General features: G+C 40.8%; 1 protein-coding gene across 2 annotated transcripts in view; it reads right to left on the bottom strand.

The window, feature by feature from the left end:
- Positions 1 to 26,284, bottom strand: part of NALCN (sodium leak channel, non-selective) — a 375,909-nt gene that overhangs the window by 230,444 nt on the left and 119,181 nt on the right. For both annotated transcript variants that reach the window (XM_062193965.1, XM_062193966.1), the window contains exons 8-9: positions 4,502 to 4,644; positions 4,286 to 4,390 (exon numbers count right to left, since the gene is read on the bottom strand). In XM_062193965.1, coding sequence (XP_062049949.1) covers positions 4,286 to 4,390; positions 4,502 to 4,644 — 248 coding nt within the window. The remainder of the gene's footprint in view (positions 1 to 4,285; positions 4,391 to 4,501; positions 4,645 to 26,284) is intronic.

The following is a 26,284-nucleotide window of genomic DNA, read 5'->3' as shown; positions in this document are numbered from 1 at the left end:
GTTTTGAGTTCTGCCACCTGTCTGCTATGTAATACTGGGTAAGATAACTGACTTTCCAAACCCTTGTCATTTTTCAATTAGTAAAGCAGACACAATAATAGTACCTACTTCAACAATATTATTGTGAAGGTTTACTAAGACAGGTTGTAAAGTGGTTACACAGTGCTCAGTGCAGCTCAATGTATGTTAGGGATTGTAATAAGGATTTTGAATTAGTGAATTATTACCAATAACAACACAAATGGATTTCCTAGGGCACTCTCCTCAATACAATCATTTGGAAACTCATGGAGATTTCAGTCTTGAGAATGATTTCAGGCTTGTCTGTTTGCAATTGCTAGTTTTATAATGGCTTATATAGAATACAAAGTAGTTAAGAATGCTTCTTGGATTGATCTACTGCAGTCAAAGTATTATCACAATCATCATCAACACCAATAACAAGTTATCTAAAGGGAGAAGATGAGAGAATCTTGCTAACAGGGGGAATGAATTGCACTTAAATTAAAATTCCAAGCGCAAGATGAAAACACACATGCAGGCACACACAGAGCACAGTTTGCAGAGAAAATCTAAAATTTTTTGAAATTTTTATGCTTTTTGATTTCTTTGTAAGTCAATCATTTAAAAACAGATGGTACTCATTATCACACAAAGTAATAAGAGTGGGCACCTGGTTTTATTTCATTATTAAACAATATATTCAATGACTCAGCCTCACAGAATTTAATTCTCACTCTTGACTTGCTGTGATGACTGCATTATTCCCTCACTGTGGCTTCTTGTTCGAAGGAGATCACTACTGCACCACGCTAGAATAGTTCTTCCCTGAACTGCTCTCATCACTGTAGTTGTCTTCTCAAGTTTAATGATTTATATTCATGTGGAAATCCATGTCTTGGAACACAGTCAACAAATCATTGCTGAAGAACTATCTTCGAGCATGAAGTTGTACTTAGTCTTTTTTTACTTTGTTGGAGGAGAAATTCTTTCCATTTTTGATTGTGTCTTTTCATCTATGCCTTTCTGCGTTTTTCCCTCAGCATTGCACCTTTATACAAAGGTTGCTTTAGGCACTGTAGGAACCCTTAAATAAGAATGTTGACAGAGCCTTTTTGTCTTGCATTCGCTTTATCCTTATGAATTTTCTGTCTTAATTAGGGGATTTTAATTCAAAAAGCATGTGTCAGTGAGAGCATTCAATCAGGGATAATAACTGATCCAGAAAGTATTGCTCTCTTCATAGAATCTGAATATTTATGCACCAAACCTTCAAAATGATCCTATGGGAACATGACTCACTGACAAAGGGTGGGCCTGTGTGAGACTTCCAGAAATCTGCTTTCTCTCTCTTAATACTCTATGGAGCAGAAAAGCAGCCCCATGTGGCCCTAGAAGTTCAAAGTTCTTTCAGTTCTACTCCAGGCGATGTTGGAGTAAGCTCTCCCCTAGCATGAGCCAGTCTAGGGCAGAAGACCTCAGAACTGATAGCAGGTGTCTGAATCATGGGCATACAAGTCTGGATCTGAGGGTTGCTATGCTTTGATGAGACCCCTAAAAATTTGTGGCTTGAGCGGTTGATGGGTTGATCCAGGGCATCCTTAGCCCATGGGTGTGCATCTTCTACCTTTTGACCACACTCATAGCTGAGCAAGTGCCAACAGTCATCTGAGTCTAAGTGTCTAAGATTGATGCAGGTATGAAGGTCACGGCCCCTTATGAGTTGAGGCAGGCTCAGGATCACCCCTCTGAGATGCTCTACGCCGTTTCTCATGTTCTCCTGCCACAGACTGTGTTATGGTCTCTGCAGGGCCCCTGATGTGATTTTTCTGCAGTGGGTGTCTATGCTGTGACCATTCAGTTGGAAAATGTTGCTTTGTTAGTTTAAAGAAACAATTCTCCCTGATGATACTCTTATGCCTCTGCATGGTCCATATCAGAATCAGTTCAGAGCCAACTGTCTATTGTCCTTGCCCTGTTAATGTGTGTATGTGTATGTTTTCTGCATACATGGCTATCATGAGATGGTCTACAAACTTAGAGACAACAAGTCCAGCAGGGCTGAGATGCCTTCAGTGAGAATGACTTCGGGCAACTGCAAATTTTCCATGTTCTGGAGAATGGCAAGAATGGACTACATGTCTGTTAAAGCTATGTGCTTTGCAGTGCAATCGCCATCTTTATTTCCTCAAAGCATGTTTCATTAGTATTAGACACCTGTGACTTAGTGTTTCCAACTACTTCGGGAAAAGCCCACGTCACAGGGTTTGGTCCTATTTTACAAATGCAGCAGACTCGCCGCCAGCCTCTCCCCCTTCCACTCACAAGAAAAGCATCCGGGGCCACCGGTAAGGGGATGGGGAGGCGTGGGCGGGGCCTGAAGGCCCGTTGCTAGGTTGCCTGCCAGGGTTTCACCAAGAGGCCCACAGCAGGAGCTTCAGTTGCTTGGCAACCAGGTCCTCAGCCCCAGCATTTTTCTTAATGAAGGTTTTTCACAATTCTCTGTGTGATTTCCACTGAATTACCGACTTATGCCTCCTGATCAAGTACAATTTTGCTTCAAAATAATCTTGAGTAACTTTGTTCAAGGTCTTTTCCCATTTAAGTTCTCTGTTATAACTGCTGGCTTTTCCAATCACTACTTTCCCAGCTGTCATTTCATACATGGAGTTATCTAATAAATGTAACAGGGTTTTAGAGATATGTTAGGTCATTGTCCAGGACAACAGCATGTAAGTTACATGCTGAGTTATATGTTCCATGTAGGTTTCCCTGTCTGCAACAGAGAACAGCCTTTCCAGAGGTTGTCACCTCAGAATGGACTTGGGAACTTACTATTTCCCGTAGTTGACTAAAAGACGTGAGATGAGGTAGGAGCTTGATGTGGTTGATTCCTTGAATGCTTTTTTACGAGGCATCTATGATTTAGCCTTCATAGTATGTAAAAATCTTTCATGGAAGTTTGGATAGCTGTTTGTCAAAACTGGAGACATCAACACTGTTTCATCTGTAATGAATTGGTGATAAAATTCTATCATAGCACAGAAGGCCTTCTCCAAATATTAGGATATTTAGTGGCCTTTCGACATATCATCTTTTTATTTGACAGGTAGTTATAAACAGAGACAGAGAGAAAGTTCTTCCTTCCGTTGGTTCACCCCCCAAATGGCTGCTACCGCCGGAATTGTGCCAATCCAAAGCCAGGAGACAGGTGCTTCTTCCTGGTCTCCCATGTGGGTGCAGGGGCCCAAGCACTTTGGCCATCCTCCACTGCCCTCCCAGGCCACAGCAGAGAGCTGGACTGGAAGAGGAGCAACCAGGACTAGAACCTGGTGCCCATATGGGATGCTGGCGCTGCAGGTGGAGGATTAGCCAAGTGAGCCACGGTGCAGGCCCTGGACATATGATTATTAAAAGTCCAATTTGAAGATTTTTGAAGTCAAATTTGTTCCTTGACCTTTTCACAGATTCCTCGTCTCAACAGATCTGTATCAGCATTTACAAATTTATGTTACTATCCTTCTAGAAATTGTATTAAAATAATAGTCGTAAGGCATTAAATCATTTAATTATTAGGTCTTCACTTTTTATTTTCTTTTGTTTATAAGATATGATATATAAACCTGTTCTTCCTCTTCTCAACCATCATAAAAACAAGCACATAAAACCAAAAATAAATACAGACAATGCATCTGAATTGTTTCCTAGGCAATAAGTGCTCTACACATTTCATAAAATCGTAGGCCACCTCCTATTTCTCAGGAGCTTATGGGAACCCTTCTGAGTGATTCCTCAAGAAACATGTGCTTGCTTTGGAGTTGGAAGGCCTTCCCTCAACTGTGATTGGTTTTTCTGAATGAAATATGTCTTTTTAAAATTCCTAATCCTATGCGTAAATGACATTATACAGGCTTGCAATGAACAAATACATACAAAAGTGGGGAATTCCAAATTGCTCTGTTTTATCTGCAAGCCCTATGAGGGCTTGTGATGTCAGAATCAAGTCAAGGTAAGCAATACATGTGACTGGCAATCTTGGTTTTGCATCCAAACCGTCCTGGAGTTGTGAAAATATATATATATACACATGCTCTTCCTCTCAACTGACAGAGTCTAGTTAGGTGGTTCTTGGTTCGGGCTCCTGCACCTCTATTTTTAAACAGCTCCCTAACCGAGTCACATCATGGAAGCCCATTATACCACAGCTGCTTTGGATCCCACTGACAGTGAGAAGGGGACGTGTTTCTGTCTCCACAGGTTAAAATATCATCTTGCATCACTGTACCTGCGTGGTCGCTGTTGAAGTTGTACTGCTTCTTGATCCCCACATCTGTTGAAACTGTACTCTGATTTCTGCGAAGGTTTCGATGATGACAGCAATAAACACGTTCTGAAAGAAAATTGCAAACCCCATTTATCAAACAGTGGGAATGAGGACGTAGAGGGCCACTAAGAACGAGCTGATGTGCAGGCAGTCTCCTGCAGATGTACGTCACAGTACCTTGACAAGCCAAGCAAGGAAGAAAATGAGAGTGATGAAGTAGAAGTAGGAACGCCAGCGGGGAAAGCTGTCAATGGCTCGGTACATGAGGAACACCCAGCCTTCCTGAGAGGCGGCCTCATAGACTGTGAATATGCTGGTGCCTGTCAGGAGAGACGAGAGCAGGTTGAGTGACACTTGACTTTTAAAATAAGGAAGAATTTTCTCAAGAAGCAATCAATATTTATCCTCCCTCTCTCTCTTGCTCTTTCTCTCGTTCTCTCTCTCTCTCTCTCTGTGCCCATCCATTTATTTAAAAGGCAGAATGAGAGAGAAAGAGAGAGAGAGAGAGAGAGAGAGAGAGAATATCTTCCATCCAATGGCTCCCTACCCATTTAGCTGAAACAGCCAGGTCTGGACAAGGCACAAGCCTTGTCCTCCATCCTGGTCTCCCATGTGGGTGGCAGGGGCCCAGGTAGTTGGGCCAGAATCAGCTGCCTTCCCAGGTGCAATAGCAGGAAGTTGAATTGAAAGTGGAGAGGTCAGAACTCAAACAGACACTCCAGTATGGGTTGCTGGTATCACAAGCAACATGGTGTACAACAACTCCAGACTCTATCTGCTCATTTGCTCAATCATAAAAGCCTCTCTATAACTAGTATTCCAACAGTATTTTTTTTCACTTTGTGTTGCTATCTGGGGGCAAACTGTTGAAATCTTTCCTTAATATATACTAAACTGATCTTCTGTATATAAAGAGAATTGAAAATGAATCTTGATGTGAATGGAAGGGGAGAGGGAGTGGGAAAGGGGAGGGAAGTTATGGGAGGGGGAAGCCATTGTAATCCATAAGCTGTACTTTGGAAATTTATATTCATTAAATAAAAGTTTAATAAATGAAAAAAAAGCCTCTCTAAAGGCATTAAAATTGTACAAAGCATTTTATTCATATTCTTAAGATTTTGATAGTTATTTCTGACTTCTGTCTAGTATAACTTCGCATTCTCTAGCAATCGAATAATTTTATGTTATAACTTCAGCCATTAAATGCATCTAATAATGAGCACAAAGGAAGGAACTGTCGAATCCAGTATAGATATAATAAAAGAGAACATATACAATTTAACTCTGCCGCTTGTGGCTGAAAAGCACCTGGTATAGTTTTAACCAAAATGAAACAAATCTGAGAATTAGGTTGAATCCGACGTAATTTTCTCATAAGATTGATGTATCTTAGGCTCCAGAGCTAACATGAGTATAAAGGAGTCTGTCTTTAGAGTCCATGGTGTTCACTGGATGCCAAAATGTAGGGCAGCAAATCATCAAACAACATTTTGGACTTTCTGGAATTGTCTCTTTGAAAATACTTCTGTTATTGGAAATAAAGTTTAAAAATGTGTGGACAGATTTTTGAATTTCTGCTCACAAGAATATCTAAAATGCCATGGGGAAAAAGGCAGGTTTAATCAGACAACACAATGCTCTGCTTTACAGATGGGGACCTAAAGCAGGTGAATGTGAAGCACCTGGTCCCAGGGCACACAGATAACAGCTGGAGGAGCTAGAACTAGACCCGTTATTCTGGAACCAGACCCCGTGTACTGAACTGTGATGATTTCTTGCCTCCTGGTAACCTTTATATAGCTCAATTTCCCTGTCTGTACATGAAAAAAAACAGAAAGCTCACGGTGCTGTCAGCATTAGATGATTCCATTTCTATAAAACCTTGGCATGTGGTAAGTTCTTCAGGTTTTATTCAGGTATCATTGTTATTATCATAAAATTGAAAATAATTGTTAATACTATTTCATGAGAAAACATAGAATTAAAAATTACTACCAAAAGTAAGCTGTTTATAAAATAAATATGGTGCATAGTTATTCAGAAGGCTTGTAAACATTTGTGCCTCAGTAAGTTCTACTATAAATATATACTAAACTGATCTTTTGTATATAAAGAGAATTGAAAATGAATCATGATGTGATTGGAAGGGGAGAGGGAGCGGGAAAGGGGAGGGTTGTGGGTGGGAGGGAAGTTTTGGGAGGGGGAAGCCATTGTAACCCATAAGCTGTACTTTGGAAATTTATATTCATTAAATAAAAGTTTAATTAAAAAAAGAATATAAAATCAATATCCACAAATTATTACTAATCACACAGAAATCACATTTATTTATTTGAGAGCAGAGAAATAGTGAGAGAGACAGAGACAGACAGCCCAACCATAAAGGTCTGATTCGCTGGTTCATTCTACAAATGCCTGCAATGGTTAGGACTGAGCTGGGCAGCAGGCGGGAGCCAAGAGTACAACCCAGGTCTCCCATGTGGGTGGCAGGGACCTAACTGCTGGAGCCATCACCTGCTGCCTCCCAGGGTCTGTGAGCTGGGGCTGGAATCAGGGTCTGCAAGTGGGAATCAAACTGATGTACGATATAAGCAGGCATCCTACCTGGCATTTTAGCCACTACACTAAGAACTCCGCTCCCACCCCCAGCCCCAGATATTTAAGGCTAGAATGTGTGTGGGACCACATGTCCAAACTAAGAAGGGCGGTGTGAAAGTTGGCTGGAACTCACTCTCTCTCTCTGAGCCTTGGCACGAAGGAAAAAGACCCAGAGCTTCAAGCAGCCCCAAAGCCAGCAGATCAGCAGGATGATCTAGCAGCAAATGGCGACAAGTGAGAAACAGAAACTAAGAGAAAGAAGGGTGTGGTGATGCTAATGTGTGCCAATGTGTATTATATAGACTATCACTTCCTATTTGCATGGCGTCTCCCTTTCAGAATCATATTTCTAGCATTAGTAAGCCACTGCCATAACAACTGGTATTTGAAAAGCACGTTCAGTTTCAAGATTCTTTTACCCACTCCCATGCTAAAGAAAGTGGGGAGGTGGGGATGAGGGCGGCTATTGTCAAACCTGTTTACAGGGAAGGAAGAGAAGCTGCCCAAGGTGGAAGGTGGCAGAACCAGAAACTGCACACCCCTCCCCATGCATGTAGGAATGGTTTTTTCTAAATGGGTTACCATACTACCACCATTTTCTCTTGATACAATTGAGATTATTAAACTAAAAGTATGTCAGTGTAAAATTACATGAAAGAAGAAGGAAGGAAGGAAGGGAGGGAGGGAGGAGGAGAGAGGGAGGGAGGGCACGTGGGAGGGAGACGAATGTGGCAATCATCACTATGCTCCTAAATAGGTATCTATGAAATACATGAGGTCAGCGGCCGCAGCTCACTGGGTTAATCCTCCGCATGCGGCGCCAGCACCCCAGGTTCTAGTTCCGGCTGGGGCACTGGATTCTGTCCCGGTTGTTCCTCTTCCAGTCCAGCTCTCTGCTGTGGCCCCGGGAAGGTAGTGGAGGATGGCCCAAGTCCTTGGGCCCTGCACCTGCGTGGGAGACCAGGAAGAAGCACCTGGCTCCTGGCTTCAGATGGGCGCAGTGCCAGCCGTAGCAGCCTTTTGGGGAGTGAACCAATGGAAAAAGGAAGACCTTTCTCTCTGTCTCTCTCTCTCACTGTCTAGCTCTGCCTGTCAAAAAGAAAAAAAAAGAAATACATGAAATCTGTTCAGCTTATTTGAATTTAATGAACTATAAAAACAAAGAAATTATTTTTTCTCATTACTCTTAATTTGAGAAGTTATTCTTTTTTTTTCCCTGAGGGAGTGTAATGGCTCTTTATGCTACATTGAGGAACTTGTGCATGGTGACTTTTAAGATGATGGGGAAAACAGTACAAGCAAAATCAGAAGCCGGCAGAAACAAGGCTGTGCCCACACATCACTCACAGGCCCTAACAGCATGCCCCCCACTCAAGTTCCTGTTCACAAGAGGGGGGCAGTTGTAACGCAAATGATCTGTGCAGCTTATTTACACCCAGGTATTTGGATGGAAACAGAAAAGTGGCTACAGAAACCCACAATGACCTGCCATTAAGGTTTAGTAGCTGTGCCACTTGAGCAATTTCAGGTAAAATATGGGAATGGTCAATATAAGATTAAATTTGAGAGACACCAAAAATAATCCCCCCTCCCAGGTATTCCTTTATTCCATCTACAAGGGAAGATGTTATTTGAAATGAGGCTTTAAAAAAAAGGATAGCAGCCCATCAAACAGTCTGGAAACTTTGACTTCATTTTTTTCTAATCTGTTAAAAGGGAGAAGAAGAAGGACCTGCAGTCTGGATCAAAGAGCAGGATTTGTTGCCCCAGTGAGGTGAGATGTCTAAAATATAAACAAAATACTCCCCCAGGAAATGTTGATTCCTCAGAGAAATGTTTCCCATACATGTGGAGTGCACTAGGAAAAGGCTTTGAAGATGGTACTCCTGGTTGCACGGACAAAGGTGATGGACCGAGAGTCTCTCCTCTTTACTTTCTGATTTCTGGCTTTGCAAAAGACAGGAAAAAGAAAATCCCCCTTGCAATGACTTCCCCCTCAATGACCAATATTTAAACTGATACAAAATCAAGCACATGATCCACTCATTTTCTGTGAGAAGCGGAGGGTCCTGAGATAAACTGAAGGTGCTCCAACTGACGTGGCTCCTCCTGCCCTCTCTGCTTGCCCCAGGGGCTCCCCCAGCCCAGAATCTCCCCAGGATCCTTTGTGGCTGCCTAGCTCAGCTCCATCCCTGGAGTCTCGGAGAGCCCCATGTCCACCTGCATCAGGTCCTTTAACAACCAGATCCTATTACCCTCCAATTGCCTCCCTCTCTAGTTTTGAGCACTCTGATGTGGAAACTGGATCTCTCATTTCTGTGTCAGATCCTGAGAGGCAAATTAAACAATGATCATTTAGTCTGAAGATTAGAATGCACTTCACAAATATTTTGTTTTTTAACTCAATTATTCCTCAATGTGAATATTGCAGAGATGCTTTGGAAACAAAGGGAACTATTTTTTTCCAAAAAGTGGACTATATTTTGCTGATTTTCATAAATCATTTCACACACACACACACATACACATACACATTACACATATCCAGGAATGTCTTCCTCCAATGTTTGATCCAATGTGGGAAATTTCTAAGAAAACATATTGATACACCATATTTTTTAAATTATGGAACTAAATTTCTAGCTAAAAAGACCTTTTGTTAAATGAAGAAATTAAATGAAAAATTATTACACAGTAGTGCCTGGCAATATAATGCATTCTCATACTAGACAACAATGAGTTCTATTCTGAAAATTTTGGGGAGCTCCCAGAATAGCACCACTTCTGTAGCTTCCAATCCTCAAAGCACAACTTACAGTTATACATAAGAATCAGTACTGCAACAGTGACACTCCTCTTGTCAATTCTTATAATTTGATCCATTATTTCTGATGTTTTCCTTACATGATTTGAATTCATTGTATAAGAAGAAACACACTGTATTTTAGCACACAATACTAACCCTGAAACATTCTACAGGCTACCCATATTGAGACAAAATAGAGGGAATGTTCATAGTGCTGAACTATTTTGATTGTCTTTAATATTAAATTTGTTTCTTTGCTTCCTTATGCTGACTCTTTTTCCACTAGGAAAAATGAGAAATTGTGTTTTGGGATATTCTCAATTATTTCTTACAGTCATAGTTTACACCACCACATGAAATCATTCTATTCTCAAAGGACAGAGATAAAGTTATGGTGGAAGCCAAGAACAAACAACAAATCTGGCACTGAACCTGCTTCCAAACACAAAATATCTGTGATACTGTTCAAATGATGGTGACACTTGACCTACTGTGAAGGCGTCTGGAAACTTGGAGTTGGATGTAGGCTTGAGACAGCTGAATTAGAACAGGTGGGCAGACAAGCCTTAGCGTGAATACTGACTTTCTCCTGTTGAAGATGTGGGGCTATGCTTTGCTTGGTTTTCATATTTTTGCTTATATACAACTTATCTTATTCTCCAACTAAAATTTACTTTTAAATCCTGGAACTGCTCCATAGAGCAATATTTCTTGAACTGCTTAACCGATATAAAAAGCTTTGAATAGTTTAAAGGGAAATTCGCTGAAGCCATCCAAAAGGTAAATTGTACTGTCAGTTTAAATGCAGTTCAAAGTCACTGTTATTTAAATCCTGTCAACATGAAATAAGATTACGCAGAGTTAGAGTACCACCTTAGCATTCTAACATGTTGATGCTAGTGACTTTGGGGGATGGAGGATGGTTTGCTGTGTGCAGCTGTTCTGTGCATTGGAGGGTGCAGGGGCAGCATCTTGATCTCTCCCCACCAGATTCCAACAGGACTACCAGTCCCCAAGGTGTGACAACCAAAAATGTCTGCAACATTGCCCCATTCCACCTGCTGCAAAGTCTCACATGGTTTTCACTGTGGTCTGATCCTGTAGCTTCTGTCTGGCATTGTCTAGCTTAAGGCACAGCATATAATTTGTATTAAATATTTATTTTTCAACGAGTTGAATCTCCTAATTTATGTAGGGGAAAATGGAGTAGTTGTAATATTTATAAAAATTTCTGCATTGGCTGATAAAACTTTGGAGAGTAAACAATCTGAGGTGAAATGAGACGTGTATGTATGCATTTTTTTTAACTATAGCCATAACAACCTATACTGGAATTTGGCATTGTATTCATTTTTAGAGACTTTTTAAAAGTATAAATATATTGTATTTTCAGAAACCCACATGACTTGTTTCTGCCTCTTAAAAGCAATGTCTCTACACGAAGTAAATCATGGTCAAAACAGAGGAAGAGCTCAAGATCACATCAGCCCCATTTCTTGCTGTGTGGATGACAAGCAGCAGCCAGTTTTGATGAGAAGTGAAAAGACAGAAAGGAATTGCTAGGTTTGTGAACATTTTCCTTGAGTTTTCAAGGCTAAAAGACTAGACACCATTTATTTTTACATAAAATATTTGCTGCACAGTTGACAGGTCAGTAGTCCTACTACATGAATATTTATGCTTATTTCAAAAACTACATATTAGGAGGAAAGCTTATTTCTTTTAAGATTCCTGCAGTTTAATATGCTGATGGGACAAACCAATACTCCAGGAGGTAGATACCTTCATTTGCAGAATGAGATATATTACAAGTATATTAATTAAATTTTGAAAAGCAAATTCACATATTTTAAATGAAATAAATAGTACAGAATCTTCAACAAAATTATACTATTACTTTTGATTTATAGCAAGACAAACTACAAACACAATTTTCCAGATTTTGCTTCTGAATCAAGATGAGATATTTAATATATTCATGAAAGAGCACAGAGGAAAACAGACGAAACCTTAATCCATGTTTATCAATCTAGTTGTTTGCACCATGGAACAGAATGCTGAAAACACACTTGCTAAACAGCTCACAGCACACAGTATAGCTCAACAATGGACTCAAAGCAACACATCATGACTCAGAACTCTATGGCTGTCTCTAATTCAGCTATAATTTGTAGCTTTAGGTCTCTTATTGATAAAATCCACACTGGAATTTTTTGTTTTGGTGAACTCTGTTTCTCTAACCCTCTCATGATCTCCCCATTTTCTCATCCATCTCTTATGTGGATTTCAGCCACATATTCTTAAAATATTTTAGCCAGTGTTCTAGAGTGAGAGTCACAGTAACTTTCTAATGTATTTTTCTCCCACCACACTTCCCATATAGAACTTTCACATTCACCTCTTCATATGAGCAGGTAACTCAAATCCTCAGGGTAAGCTTTATAGTAATAGCAAATTTGATTCAACAGTAGTTACAATAAAGTAAATCTATTTGTCATGAGGTAATACAAAAAGAATCAGCAGTAAGAGAAGTGTATTTTTAAGGTACACATCTGGATTTGACATAATAAACCTTTGCCACTGAGGCTGAATATATCCATATACATAAAACGAGAATGTCAATAGATAGGCATTAGCAAGAAAAGCCCACCCTGAATTATAGAGATTTATTGAACAACAAACCAGCCAGAATTAAATTACTTAGGATGATATCACTATTCTGATGAATAAAACCCTTATGAACAATGTTTTCTATTTCTTGGAATTATGCTGAGTTCCACTAAAATATATTTCCATAACAATGAACTCAAGTACTTTCTCTGACAGTGATGTGACCTTATGAATATAATAATCTTTAATACAAATTTTCTACATGCTCAGCTAATTAGCCACTCACACTCAGCTTACGACTACCACATGGCTTTCAAAATAACAAAATAAAGCAAGACAACAGTTCTCATTTGCAGTTCCGGAACACAGAACAAACACAGAATTTATTTTCTACTAGGCATTTAAAATATATTATGAACCTTATAGTTTTGAGATGAATTTTTCTTTACAGATAATCATTGGCACAATCTTGCTTTAGGTGAGATCAGTAAATCACCTTAAACCTGTCTGCAGCACTAAAATTTTGAAATAAGATAAAAAAATCATGCAGAAAAAGTACATGTTTACATATATTTTTTAAATTAAACTTTTTAAAAGAAAAATTCTTAGTTGAAAGGTATTTCTTCAAAATCAGAAAACTTTTATGAACCTCCAAGTTCTGGGTAGAAAATACTTCTAGAAAAGGAGAGGTGAAAGCCTTGACTACAGTATTCACAAATGGAAAAGAAGTGTTGACAAGGCCAGAGGCTGACCTTGGCTGCAAAGTGGAGGTCTTAAAACAGCCGTTCCAAGGGCGCTGGGCCCACAGGCCAACTAAAACTCTTGCTGCCTCCTGGCCTGGGCCATTGCCAGGTGGTCTGAGAGCAAAGGCAGCAAAGAAGTCACTCCAGATCCACTTCTGCCTTTGAGGAGTAGTTTTTTCAGACACAAAATGCTTCTTGGAAATTAATTTTCCATGAGTTGACTTAAAAAATAATAATAAAAAAAATCCACAAAACCCTTGGCTACCAGTGGCTATCACATCTGGACTAAATGCCCTTGGCTTCTTACACACATGACCTGGGATCGGCCAGGTTCCATTCTGGCCTCTCAGCGTTCCTGGGTGCTCAAGGATGGTGACGGTACATATTGTTCACCATTGAAGCACAGAAAGGGGTTAACTGTAAGTTTCTACATTTTCCCCAAAAAACATACCAATCATACCACAGCAGAAATCTACTTTCTTTTGGTGTAGTTTAGCTTTGCCTCTCATTTTTTTGGAAAGATTTGTTGGAAAGTACAAAGGAAGTCAGGGAAAAAAAGGCAGAACTTCATGTAACTTTCAGTCAGTTAACAGTTATGACATAAAAATTTCATAACAGACCAAAAATTAGAACCAGGTATTCGAAAAAAGTACTAAAACATTATTTTCTTCCAATTTTAGGATACACACAGTCCATATCTCTGCATCATCATATATGAGCAATGAAAATAAAAAAAATTAATGTTAACTATAAGATAGACCTGGCTAGGTCACATCAGAATAGGCACAACATCAAGGATTATTTTATTTATAAAGTTTTATTTATTCGAAAGGCAGAGTGACAAAGAAGGGGGGGGAGAGAGAGAGAGAGAGAGAGACCTTCCATCTGTTGGTTCACTCTCCAAACTGCTGCAACAGATGGGGCTGGACCAGGCTGAAGCCAGGAGCCAGAACTCTATCTGGGACTTCCACATGCGTGGCAGGAGCCCCAGCATTTGGGCCATCACCTGCTGTCTCCAAGAACGCATTAGCAGAAAAGTGAATAGAATTAGCCTCAGATACAGGACGTGGGCATCCCAAACAGAGGCTACACACTGTGCCATCATGTCTGCCCCAATCCCTAGATGTTTATGTAATCCCAATCTGTCTCCCTGATGATGTTTCTTACTCTGAAGTCAGCATTGTCTGAAATGTAAATAGCTACTCTAGACATTCTTTTCCTTAGCGTTAGCACAGTATACCTTTCTCCAATCACTTTGGGTTTATTCTGTGTAATTAAATTGGGTTTCTTGTTGAATGGTTGAATTTTTTTTATTATCTCTCTTAGTCTCTGTATTTTGATTGGTATATTTGTCACATTCACATTTAAAGTGGTTTTTATAGATATATTCATATGTACCATATTACTTTATTTTATTTTACTTGTTCTTCATGACTTACTTTGTTTTCTCTTTTTCTGACATCTCTGATTTTAATTGAACATTTTATATGATTGTTTTTTCTACTCTCAGCATTCTAATTATACTTCTTTAAAAATGTTTTTAGTGGTAGTCTTGGAATTTATAATATATATTTAACACTAAACTACGTTCACATTCAAGTAACAGTGTACCACCTCGTGGATAGTACACATCTTAACAATAAAACAATATGCTATAGACTGAGTGACTTACAAACAGATGTTTACTTCTTACAGTTATGAAGACTGGAAGTTCAAGTGCAGGGCGACAGTGTGGTCTGGTTCTGGTGAGGGATCTTTACTGGGTTGTAGACTGGGAACTTTACATTTTGTGGCCATTATCCAAATATTTCTTTGATTTTTAACATTTTTCTCCTCTGATATTCTCATGACAGTGACATCAGACCTTTTGTGATTGTCCCACAGTTCTTCAGCATTCTATTCCATTTCTAATCTCTTTATCTTTGTGTGTCAGTTTCTGACTTTCTATTGACATGACAGAAAGCTCAGTGATCCTTTCCTTAGCAATATCTAGTGCATTGATGAGCCCAGCAAAGGAATTTTTCATTTCTGTTATGGTGTTATTGTTTACAGTATTTTTTATTCTTTCTTGTAATTTTCATCTCTCTATTTACATTACCCATCTGTTCTTGCATGGCATTTACCTTTTCCTCTAGAACACTTAAGATATTTATCAGAGTTATTTTAAATTCCAAAATCCAAATTATTTGATCGTTACAAAATCCCTGCAATACCTATGTCTGCTTCTGATGCTGGTTTTGTCTCTTCAGTTTGCCTCTTCCTGGACTTTGTTTGGCTTTTACCATGTCCTGGAATTTTTTTTGTTGACAGCTGGAGATGATTTTACTGGGTAACAATAACTGAGGCCAACAGGTACTCAGTGTGAGGATTTCTGTTTAGCTGCAGGTGTTAGGCTGTGTTTAATGTATGCTGTACCTGTGAATGTTGGTGGCTTCCATCTCTTCTGTTTCTGTCTCCACTGTTGTCTTCAAGTTTCTCTCAAAAGTACTTCTAAACAAAATCGGTGTCTTTGGGGTCTCCAGTTTTATGTTGGAGCCCTTTCATGTGATGGGAAGGTACTGGGGAGGACAGGCATCCTATAATCTTACTATTAGATCTAACATTTTTTAAATGGGTCTGAGTCACTGGGCTGTGATCTTCAGAAGAGTTTCCTGGCCCTTTTCCCTCAATTTATGGGGAACAGGAAGACTAGAGGAAGCTTCAGTCATGTGATTGCCTTTATGTTGAGTCACACAAGGTTCTAGGGACATTTTCTGGGAAAGTACCACATGTTCATAGAGCACACAGAGCTCTGGCTTATTTCAAAACCATCACTTTCCCTCCCTCCCTCACCTCTGGCTGAAAGCATACAAGAATTTTTCTCTGAATTTCACTTTAGGAACCTGGTAGGCTCCTAGGGCTCCAGGAGGTAGAACACATGGAAGCAGAGATCCACTAAGACTGGAGGGGTTTTTAACCGTAACACTACCCATGATTAGCCTCCAGGAATGAATGAGCTCCACGTTGTTTCTGGTGAGCTGTGAGTCTCCATGTTTGCCTGCCTCCAAATTCTGAGGCAGCAGATTGCCCTGTGATCTCGGTTCTCTGCTGGACTTGAGTAGCACCGCTGATTTTCAGAGTAGCTGACTTTCAGTGTGTACAGATTTCCTCTTGAGAGGACGAGACTGACAACTTCCAACATTGAGGCAAAAAATGACTTAAGTCGCAAATCAGAAATAGTATGGATAAATTAACACATCTGATTAAATTAATGTGTGTGAAGGCATTGTTCTCTGCTCATATGTATTCCTGTCTGCCTGATTTCAATTTGTCTTCTCCACTGGTAACAGCATAGGGAAGAAAAGACCATCATTAGCACAAAGTAGGACTGAATTGTGAATTGTGAATTTCTCCTTATACATTGATACCTGCCTACCTTTCTGCTCGATTTTAACAATAAATTGCAAGACAAGATTAGATACAGACAATACATTAATCATAAAACAATGGTGAAAGAGGAAGAGAAACCCAGTGTTTTATGGAATATGGTTCAAATGCCCATTGCATGTCTAACAGCAGAACAGACTTAATCAAAGGCAGAGAGCTTTGGGCAGCTGTGGTCTGCTGGATTATGCATGGCCAGCAATTCCACTCACTAGGAAGTACCTGGGCTAATATCACCAACAGACTAGACACGTGCACTGTGAGTTGACAGGGTGATAGTAATTTTTTATCCACGACTAGGAAGACTGGAGAAAAATCATTCCTGCAAATGGCAGCTTAAGTCCAGGACAGAGGAGAGGGCATTGTGGGGCAGTGAATTAAGCTGGTGCCTCGGACCCCTGCACTCCAAATCAGAGTGCTTGGTATCAAGTCTCTCTCCTGGAGTTAATCAAATTTCCTGCTAATGTGCACATTGGAGCACAGCAGATGATGGCTTAAGTACTTGGGTCCCTGTCACCCATGTGGGAAATGTGCATGGAGTTCTGGGATCCTGGCTTCCATGTGGCCCAGCCTTGGTTGTTATAAGCATTTAGGGAATGAACTAGCAGACAGAGACTACCTCTCCCCAGCCTCCCCATTTTAAATAAAAAGAAAGGAGAGGAAGGAGAGGAAGGAAGAGAGGGAGGGAGGGAGGCAGGGAAGGGGGGGAGAGAGAGAGAGAGAGAGAGAGAGAGAGAGAGAGAGAGAGAAAGAAGACATTTAAAGTCCAGTACAGAGAAATATGTCTGCTATTTTTATATTGTGTCTTACAAATCACTTTAAAGTCACTTGCTTGAGCTTTAACAATAACCTTTGTTTAAAGATATAAGCAAACATTTAAAGTTATTTTCAAAGAAAAATTGCTATTACTATTATTCAACTGCCAGGTGGTTTCCATGTGCCTGCATCAACTGATTAGTTCAGTAAGATCAGGGAGGTGAGCGGTCAGCTCTTTGTGGGAGATGAGAAGGAGTCAAGTTGGATGTTCTCTCTCAATCTCTTGCTCAGTGAGCCTTCCTACTCTTTGCCTTCTCATCAGTGATGGAAAAGGATTGGAAAAAAGGACCAACTACAGCACTTGTTTTGTCTGAAACACACTTGCTCTTGCCTATATGGACATGTGTTAAATATCTGGACAAATTATTAAAGTTTAAGGAAGCACATGGACATTTTGTCAGGTACACAGACATTTTCATGAAAAGGCATTTTCTTAAGACTTCAAGTTTTTCCAGCCATGTAACCTTCATGTCTTGACCTAGAATTCTTGACTACTCATTACTTCAAGGTTTAAATTTATCTGCATGACAATTCATATCCAATAATATCTTTTGTCTTGTTTTCCCAAAAAGTTTTATTTTGGGGATGCAATAATCCATTGCAATGCATCTTCTACCATTACTTATCATTTTTTTTTTTTTTTGGACAGGCAGAGTTAGACAGTGAGAGAGACAGAGAGAAAGGTCTTCCTTCCATTGGTTCACCCCACAAATGGCCACTACGGCCGGCACTGTGCGCCGATCTGAAGCCAGGAGCCAGGTGCTTCCTCCTGGTCTCCCATGTGGGTGCAGAGCCCAAGCACTTGGGCCATCCTCCACTGCCTTCTCGGGCCACGGCAGAGAGCTGGACTGGAAGAGGAGCAACCAGGACAGAATCCGGCGCCCCAACCAGGACTAGAACCCCAGGGTGCCAGCGCCACAGGCGGAGGATTAGCCTAGTGAGCTGCAGCACTGCCCAACTTAACACTTTTTATCGTTGTCCAGGTTTTATAGCTCAGAGTTCATTGGTTTATATTTTCCTTTCTCCTTGTAGACTATAAACTCCACGAGTTAAGCCCCAGTGTTTTTTTCATATCACATTCCCAGTGCCCAAGACAGAGCCTGGCATGTAATATAGAGATTAAATTAATTTAGACAAAACATAAAATAGAAGTTAAGCAAATGAAAATCACACAGCAGAGTAGATCTGGGATGGTGGAAATATTCGAAGATAAAACATAGGTAAAAGGTAAAGCCATGTTGGGGAATAAGACAAGCCACAGTTACAGCAGTCAGCAGACTTTGAAGGCTGGCCAGTCTGCTCATTTGCCACCTTTGGAGGAGCTCCAGGAGTGGATGATTGTGCTAATTCCTGTGAAGAGAGAGTTCCAAAGGCTAATCTGTGACCCACCCCAGCTGCCAGGGCTCCTGATGTCCAAGGCAGCAGGCTTGGTCTGCCTACCTGAGGATGCTGCACTGCCTTTATTGTCTGTCTGTCTGTCCCTCTGCACAGTACCAGTCCTTGTGGGTTTCCTGGCTGTTTCTCTCTGGAACTCTGCCTTCCACTATGTCTACAAATGCACTTGTTGCCTTGTATGACCCTTTGCTGCCCACGTTGGTACACTTTTTCAGATCCAGCAGGGCAGTACTCAAAAGTCTGCCCCAGCCTGCACGCTCCACCCCCCTCTGTCCATCTGGCTCCTTTATGCTGGCTGTCTTTAGAGTCTTTCCTTGAATGGTTTCAGCATGTGCATGGTTTCAGGTGGCAGGATATTGTCACACTCTACCTTAGCATCCCAACCAGAGACTGGTAATACATAGATAGGGGTCAGGGTTTAACCCATTTAATTGCCACAATCATCCTACTAGGAGTACTGCTAACCCCATTTGTAGATGAAAAGATTGAGGCTGAGGTAAGTTCAGTACTTTGACCAAGGTCACATGGCAGCACCACTGGTTGGTCCCCAGATCTTCCCTCTCATCTTGGACCCATTTTCCTAGTAGGCTTTCCTTTGTGGAGAAGGTTGAGGAGCTGTTACCAGAAGCATTTTCTTGGCCTCTGAGAACCCAGGCGCCTTCCTGTGGTTTCTTCTGTAAAGTGTAGGGCTCTGTTGGTGCCCTCACTTTCAGGAAGAGTATAAAGCAAGCTCAAAGTTCATGCTGTTTGGTGTGCATTAGCTACAACTAGCAGATGTGAGCACTTGTCTGGGGCTATCATTGCCATGAACTTCACAGTTAGAACACTTTGTTTCTGGGCACAGCAGTGGTGGTATGGGCTCCAGTAGACAGCTCCAACCCAAGACACCAGCAACCACTCCTGGCAATGAACCCAAGAAAAAATAATCTTGAGCTCCCAGGACTGTCTCAGATTACCAGACAGAAAGCTGGGCCCTTTCTATTTGTTTTTCTATTTTATTTAAAAAAAATAATTTTTTTTGTCAACCACACTTGCAAGTTCATTCTTATCACTGTTATGTTAATAATGAGATGACTGCTTGTGGCTCATGGAGTTAAGGAACACCCAGGACATCTGTAGCGGTGTTAGGATGAATCCATGCTCGTCTCCAGAGACATGTTCTTTCCACTTTGCCAGGCATGTCTGAACTTTCTGAAACTTTCCTTGGCTTGGTTTTGAGGAATCTGAATGCATTCCTGTCTGGTATACTTTGTGAAAGCAAAATTCTGTTTTAAAGTTAAACAGACTAGTCCAAGGAAGGGGAGGGCGGGGGAAAATTCCTCCTGGAATTTCTGGCTTACCAAGAGTCCTTTTGTGTTTCTCCTTGGGTGTGGGGAAAACATTTACTTGCTTTCTCTCAACTCCCTCTATGTTCCTCAGATTATTGTCTAACAAGTTTTAAATATTTCCAGAACTCTGACCCAAACTCCAGATTTAAGACAGCAAGACTTGACTTACTTTAATGTAGCAAATACATCAGAACAACACAAACTCCCAAAGTTATCCTTGTTGTGTTTTTGAGTGAACCTTCTGCTCATTCGGCAGTCCTAACTGACATTCTAACTGGCTATGGTCTACGATACAAGTGTCATCATTTGAGAAGTGGAATTAAAAAAAAATAGATAAATTACTTTATAAAAGTAGGATGTAACAGATTTGGTTAGATAACTGACCTTTGCTTATTATGAAAGCCCATGGCAGATTTGCTGGTTGTCTCTCTCTATTCAATCTTCCCTTGTTCCTGGACATGTGGCTGCTCAGAGGGAGAAAGTATTTCCTGGGAGGGGCAAGGCCTTGTGACAAAGTTTCACCTGAGGTAGGCAACTCTCAGGTCTCCTACAGCCATTTCCCTGGATTAGTTTTCCCTTCCCTTCTATCTTCTAGAAAAAGAGAAGCAATGATGAAGTTGGAAAATGTGTGTTGAGGAGGCAGAGCCAGTGTACCTGCCTGTACGTAGGGGTGACTTCACTGGGTAGAGCTCACCCACACCCCCACCTACCCAGGACTATGACTTCAGGAAGAAATCAACGTGTATCCTGCTTGAGCCATTGTATTTTGCTGGGCCTGTCTAATAAGCTTACTCTGTCCACCCATTATGTATCCAAAGTATCTAGGGTCTGGGACGCAGTCTCAAAAACACCTGGTATTCAAAGGGATGTCAGCATGGAAAACTAGGACAACTATAAAGCAATATACAGACACTCTGGGATAGCATACAAATAGATGAGGCAGATTTGATAGTTGAGGGAAATGAAGTCAGGCAAAATTCTTTCTCACAAAACCACTTTGTTAACTTCGAGTTACTGGCATGCTGAACCACAGGAATTCACATTTTACATAAACTCTTAGCCCAAAGAATGAATTCTCCTCATTGATATAAAATAACAAGGTAAAAAGTACAATTTAATGTCACACAAAGACTTGCTAAGCTCCTTTGACATGTTCAAAGGAGATACTTTAAACCTGAGATGCTGACTTTTTAAATATATGGTTTTGGTTTCATGACTAACGGTATGATTCAACATATTCTTTCTCAAGAATAAGAGCTACACTTTATCTCATTTCAAGATTTTAAAATGCTTGTGAAATAGTAGCAATATTTCTTACTGAATAAAAGTTAAAATAAGGCAAAATCCTAATAATAATGTACATACACATTCATACCATTGTGCATATACAAAAACAATCTAACGCTACTGAATTCAAATACATCCACAGAAATTTCACATATTTGAAAGGACTACTAAGCATGCACCTTATTATTCTAGGCAAGGGGATGTGAGAAATATTCCTTTTGGCAAACAATTGCAAACACATTGAACTCACAGTCCATGATCGTAAGAACGGCCATCTCAATGATACCAGTCTGACACCTGTAGGGATGTGTTTCCATATCTTTCCATCAAAACAAACTTATTGATGCCTCAGCACATCGACTAACTTGTATTTATTTGTATCTACTAGGAAAGAATTCCTAGTGAGACTTTAGTGTAATGCCACGTGGTTTGAGTGCAATTCACAATGTGTAGCCAAATGCATGCAAATTTGATCATTTTATTTCACAGGAAATATCATCACAGCCATTGTTGACTTTGGTATTTGACAAAAATTAAACAAGTCTCACTGACACACTGTTGAATTAAAGAAAGCAAATTTTCTAAATTTAATCATATGTACTTTTCATTATTCAATCATGTTTTCTGTTTTAACATAAAAAGGTAAGGGAAAAAATTCTACCAGCTGTAGCATTTTCAATCTAATCACACTCCTCAAAGTCAACATGTTATGAAACTGGGGGCCTTATATTTTCTCCCAAACATGCTCCTCTGGAAGTTAACAGCAACTCTATCGAATCATGCAGGCCAAAAACTTTGGAACAATTTCTCTTCCAACTCACAGCCAGTCTATCAGTAAATCCCATGGACTGCACATGCACAATGCATTCAGGCTCTCCCGTCAACCTGCATCACCAGGGTCCCCAGCCAGGGTCTCTTTCCTGGATTATTACTGCAGGTTCTGAACTGCTCCCCTCCTCCCCTGTGCTTCCCTTGAGTCTGCTCTGTACCCAGAAAGCAGTGATTATGATCAGCACTGTCTCTCCACCGCTTAACATCCTTCTGAGCCTTCCCATCTCATTTCAAAATGAAAGCCAAGGTCATTACTTTGGCCTGGAAGGGGCTCCCTCATATGTCCCTGGTTGCATTTCTGACCACATTCCTTTTCAATTTCTCCTTTTCTTTTCTTACTTTTTTTTTTTTTTGACAGGCAGAGTGGACAGTGAGAGAGAGAGACAGAGAGAAAGGTCTTCCTTTGCCGTTGGTTCACCCTCCAATGGCCGCCGCGGCCGGCGCACTGCGCTGATCCGATGGCAGGAGCCAGGTGCTTCTCCTGGTCTCCCACGGGGTGCAGGGCCCAAGCACTTGGGCCACCCTCACTGCACTCCCTGGCCACAGCAGAGAGTTGGCCTGGAAGAGGGGCAACCGGGACAGAATTCGGTGCCCTGACCGGGACTTAGAACCTGGTGTGCTGGCGCCGCAAGGCAGAGGATTAGCCTGTTGAGCCATGGCGCTGGCCTTCTTACTTTTTTTTAAAGACAAGCCAGCCTCCTCTCTAGGAGCAGAATATGGAAAATACTTCCTCCAGAGCCTGTGCATCGGTTACCCTCTCTGCTTTGCACACTGTACCCCTAGAGGGTTCATGCTTTGCTCTTTCACTAACATTATGAGTTTACATAAAGAAAACACTCCTGGCCAATCTACCTGAAATCACAATCCTTGCTCTCAGTATCCCTTCTTCATCTGTGTGCTCTCCTTCTTTCCTTAACGCTCATTGCTATACAGCACGCTATTTATTTTACTTATTTGTCTCCATTGTTACCTGTCACCTCTTGTCAAACTTGTAAGCTCCAGAAAAGCAAAGATCTTTTATTTTGGCTTGATTGTTCATATTTGTGAACAAATGGCTGGTACAGAATAGAACCTCAATAATTATTGAATATTCAATGAGTGAAAATATTTCTCACATTAATCACTATGCAGGAAGGGAACTGGTGGAAAAATAGTTATAGAATCACATTCGCATACAATGGAAATCAAGTCAGAACTAGTCAGACAATAGGTTATTCATGTATATATGTGTACAAAATCTCCTTAGTCATTAGCTGGCTGTGTAAATCAGAGAAACACAAACAAACACGAGTACATGTAAAATTCTGTTGCAAGGGCCAGATTAACGTAGGAGCAGGTGGCATTTTCCTAATGTGTTCTTTCTCTGGCAGATGGTGTCTGCAATTTCCAGCCTGCATAGTGTCCTTACTGTGAGTTCTCTAGTTTCTCGTCAAATTCAACCACACAGGGAGGTTGCTGCACTGTTCTATCTCCCGTTCCTATCACATCATCCATGGAAACCCAAGAATCACTCTGCTCTCTATTCCAACAAATGCACAAAACAATTTTTCAACCGAATTCAAAATGCAAATTATACTGATCAAAGTGAATTTCACATCGAAGATCCTCCCACTAATCTGGCTTGGACTCATCCTTCAAGCCCCATTAAACCCAGCAGCAGCAGAACCCTGCACAAAGGCAGATGTGTGGAGCTTTCAGTGTAATGTGTTGTTCAGACGCCTGGAAGATCTGTGAGTTGTCTGAGTTCTCATCTAAGGGGGTACTTATTAGACACACAGACTTCCCACTGGTAGGGAGAGGACAGTGCTGAGTCCAAGTGCAAGTAGCACCGCCCACAAGCTGCCTCAAAGGAGACCCAAAGGATGAGCTTCACAAATGGAAAGGGCACAGAGTGAATGATAGAGAGAGGCTTTATGGAGGAAAACTTAATACAAAATACATCATTAGTTATTTGCTTAATTAATCTGTTTAGTCATCATTTCATGACAAGTAAATTAATTATAATCCTTGAGAAAAATGTGTAAAAATGAAAATTATTATGAAGCCAACAAGAAGACAATGTGGTTTTTAGCTTTGAGAATTTGTCAAAATTATAAAATAATTATGAATCCTAGGAAGAGTCTACAGAGCCTGAGAAAAGAAATGAGAAACTTCTGAGAGCTGACAAAGCCTCATTGGGAGGCATTAATTCCGATCTGACTGACTCTCCTTTAAAAATATTTCTAGGCTGGCGCTGCGGCTCACTAGGCTAATCCTCCGCCTTGCGGCGCCGGCACACCGGGTTCTAGTCCCAGTCGGGGCACCGGATTCTGTCCCGGTTGCCCCTCTTCCAGGCCAGCTCTCTGCTGTGGCCAGGGAGTGCAGTGGAGGATGGCCCAAGTCCTTGGGCCCTGCACCCCATGGGAGACCAGGAGAAGCACCTGGCTCCTGCCATAGGATCAGCGCGGTGCGCCGGCCGCAGCGTGCCAACCGTGGCGGCCATTGGAGAGTGAACCAACGGCAAAAGGAAGACCTTTCTCTCTGTCTCTCTCTCTCACTGTCCACTCTGCCTGTCAAAAAAAAAAGTTTCTATATGTATGTATGGTGGATCGACAGTTTGCTGCTGTTTGAAAAGATTATCTAGCAGCATTCCACCAGCTGCAGCATTTTCAACCTAATCACATTCCCCAAAGTCAACATGTTATGAAACTGAGGACCTTATATTTGCTCCCAAACATGCTTTTCTGGAAGTTATTCTTATTCTTTATAATAAAGTTATTTTATTCTTTATAAAAGTTAGAGAAATTGCCCTAGAAGATGACAGGTCTTCCTATATAAATTCACAGTTGATTGTACAGTCATATCTATATTAAGTTTCTGTATAGAAATTAAAAGGAGAAATTCATATATCAATTTAAGATATAATAGAAGAAAACTGCCTTAATAAGAACGTGCATACCATTTTGCTACAAATTATAAGAATTCATTTTTTAATAGCTGAATAATACTCCACAGTAGATGTGTGTGCACATGTATACACACACATTTTCTTTATCCACTCACCTGATGATGGACACCTTGGTTGATTCCACATTTTGGCTATTTTGAACAGTAGTGGGACTGGACAAAACTCTGAGTGGAAATATACCACTGTAATGAAGAGCCTAGACACCAGCATCAAAGTGCTTAGGACTGAATCCTAGTTCTTTATGTGTGGCTTCTGCAAAATCATTTAGATTCTGTTGGCCTCTGCTGCTTCATCTGTAAATTGGGAATTGTATTGGTACCTATGTCACAGTGTGAGATAAAGAATATTTTCCCCTTCCTTAACTGAAACTTCTTCCAGGGTTCAGAGTATGTGTCATATATTCATCTTTATGTCCCTAAATCCTAAATGTCTGGCACATACTATGCACTAAAATATTTATGGAATAAATTGTTCTTTTGATGTAAAAAAAAAAAGAAGGTGCATATGTGGTGGAATGAGAAGGCCATGCCAAGATGGCCACTGGCAAGTGAGCATCAGTTACTCAGGAATGGCTTTGAAACCCACCTGGCAACGGAGCCTGCCTGGCAACAGGCTGTGATTGGATGGCTTTGGAAACCACATGGCAAACGAAGCCTGCCTGACAACAGGCTATGTTTGATGGCTTTGGATATTGCCTGGCAACAGGCTGTGATTGGTTAGGGCATAAACCACCCCTTGACCAGATTGGCTGCCTTGGCTATTTAAGCTGCTGTACCAACTGAAATAAACGAGTCTGCGGGCTGCTCACCTCTGGCCCGCTTTCACCCTCCCGGGGTCTGTGTGGTGACTCTGTGCCTCTAGCCCCCACCATGCTCCTCCTCTCAGAACGAATCCACAGCAACATGTATACCATGCCATAAACATATCATCTTCCAAAAAAGCCTTTAATAAAACTTATTTACCTATTCAACTGATTCTGGCAATGATTAACACTAAGCGATAATTAACATTAACTGACAAAGATAATGTTTCTTAAATATAATAAACATGTAGACTAGAAGGTATGTACTTAGAAATACCAGTTTCTTTCTAAGAGGAGAAAAATTAACATTGACTCCTTAGGTAATTGCTCATAGTTGGCAAGACATGACCCCTCCTTTTCAGCTACCAATCCCA

The sequence above is a fragment of the Lepus europaeus genome, chromosome 6 (assembly GCF_033115175.1).
Source record: "Lepus europaeus isolate LE1 chromosome 6, mLepTim1.pri, whole genome shotgun sequence".
In the NCBI taxonomy this organism is placed as follows: Eukaryota; Metazoa; Chordata; class Mammalia; order Lagomorpha; family Leporidae; genus Lepus; species Lepus europaeus.
Note: the sequence above shows the minus strand (reverse complement) of the source record. Positions and strands in the feature narration are given on the sequence as shown.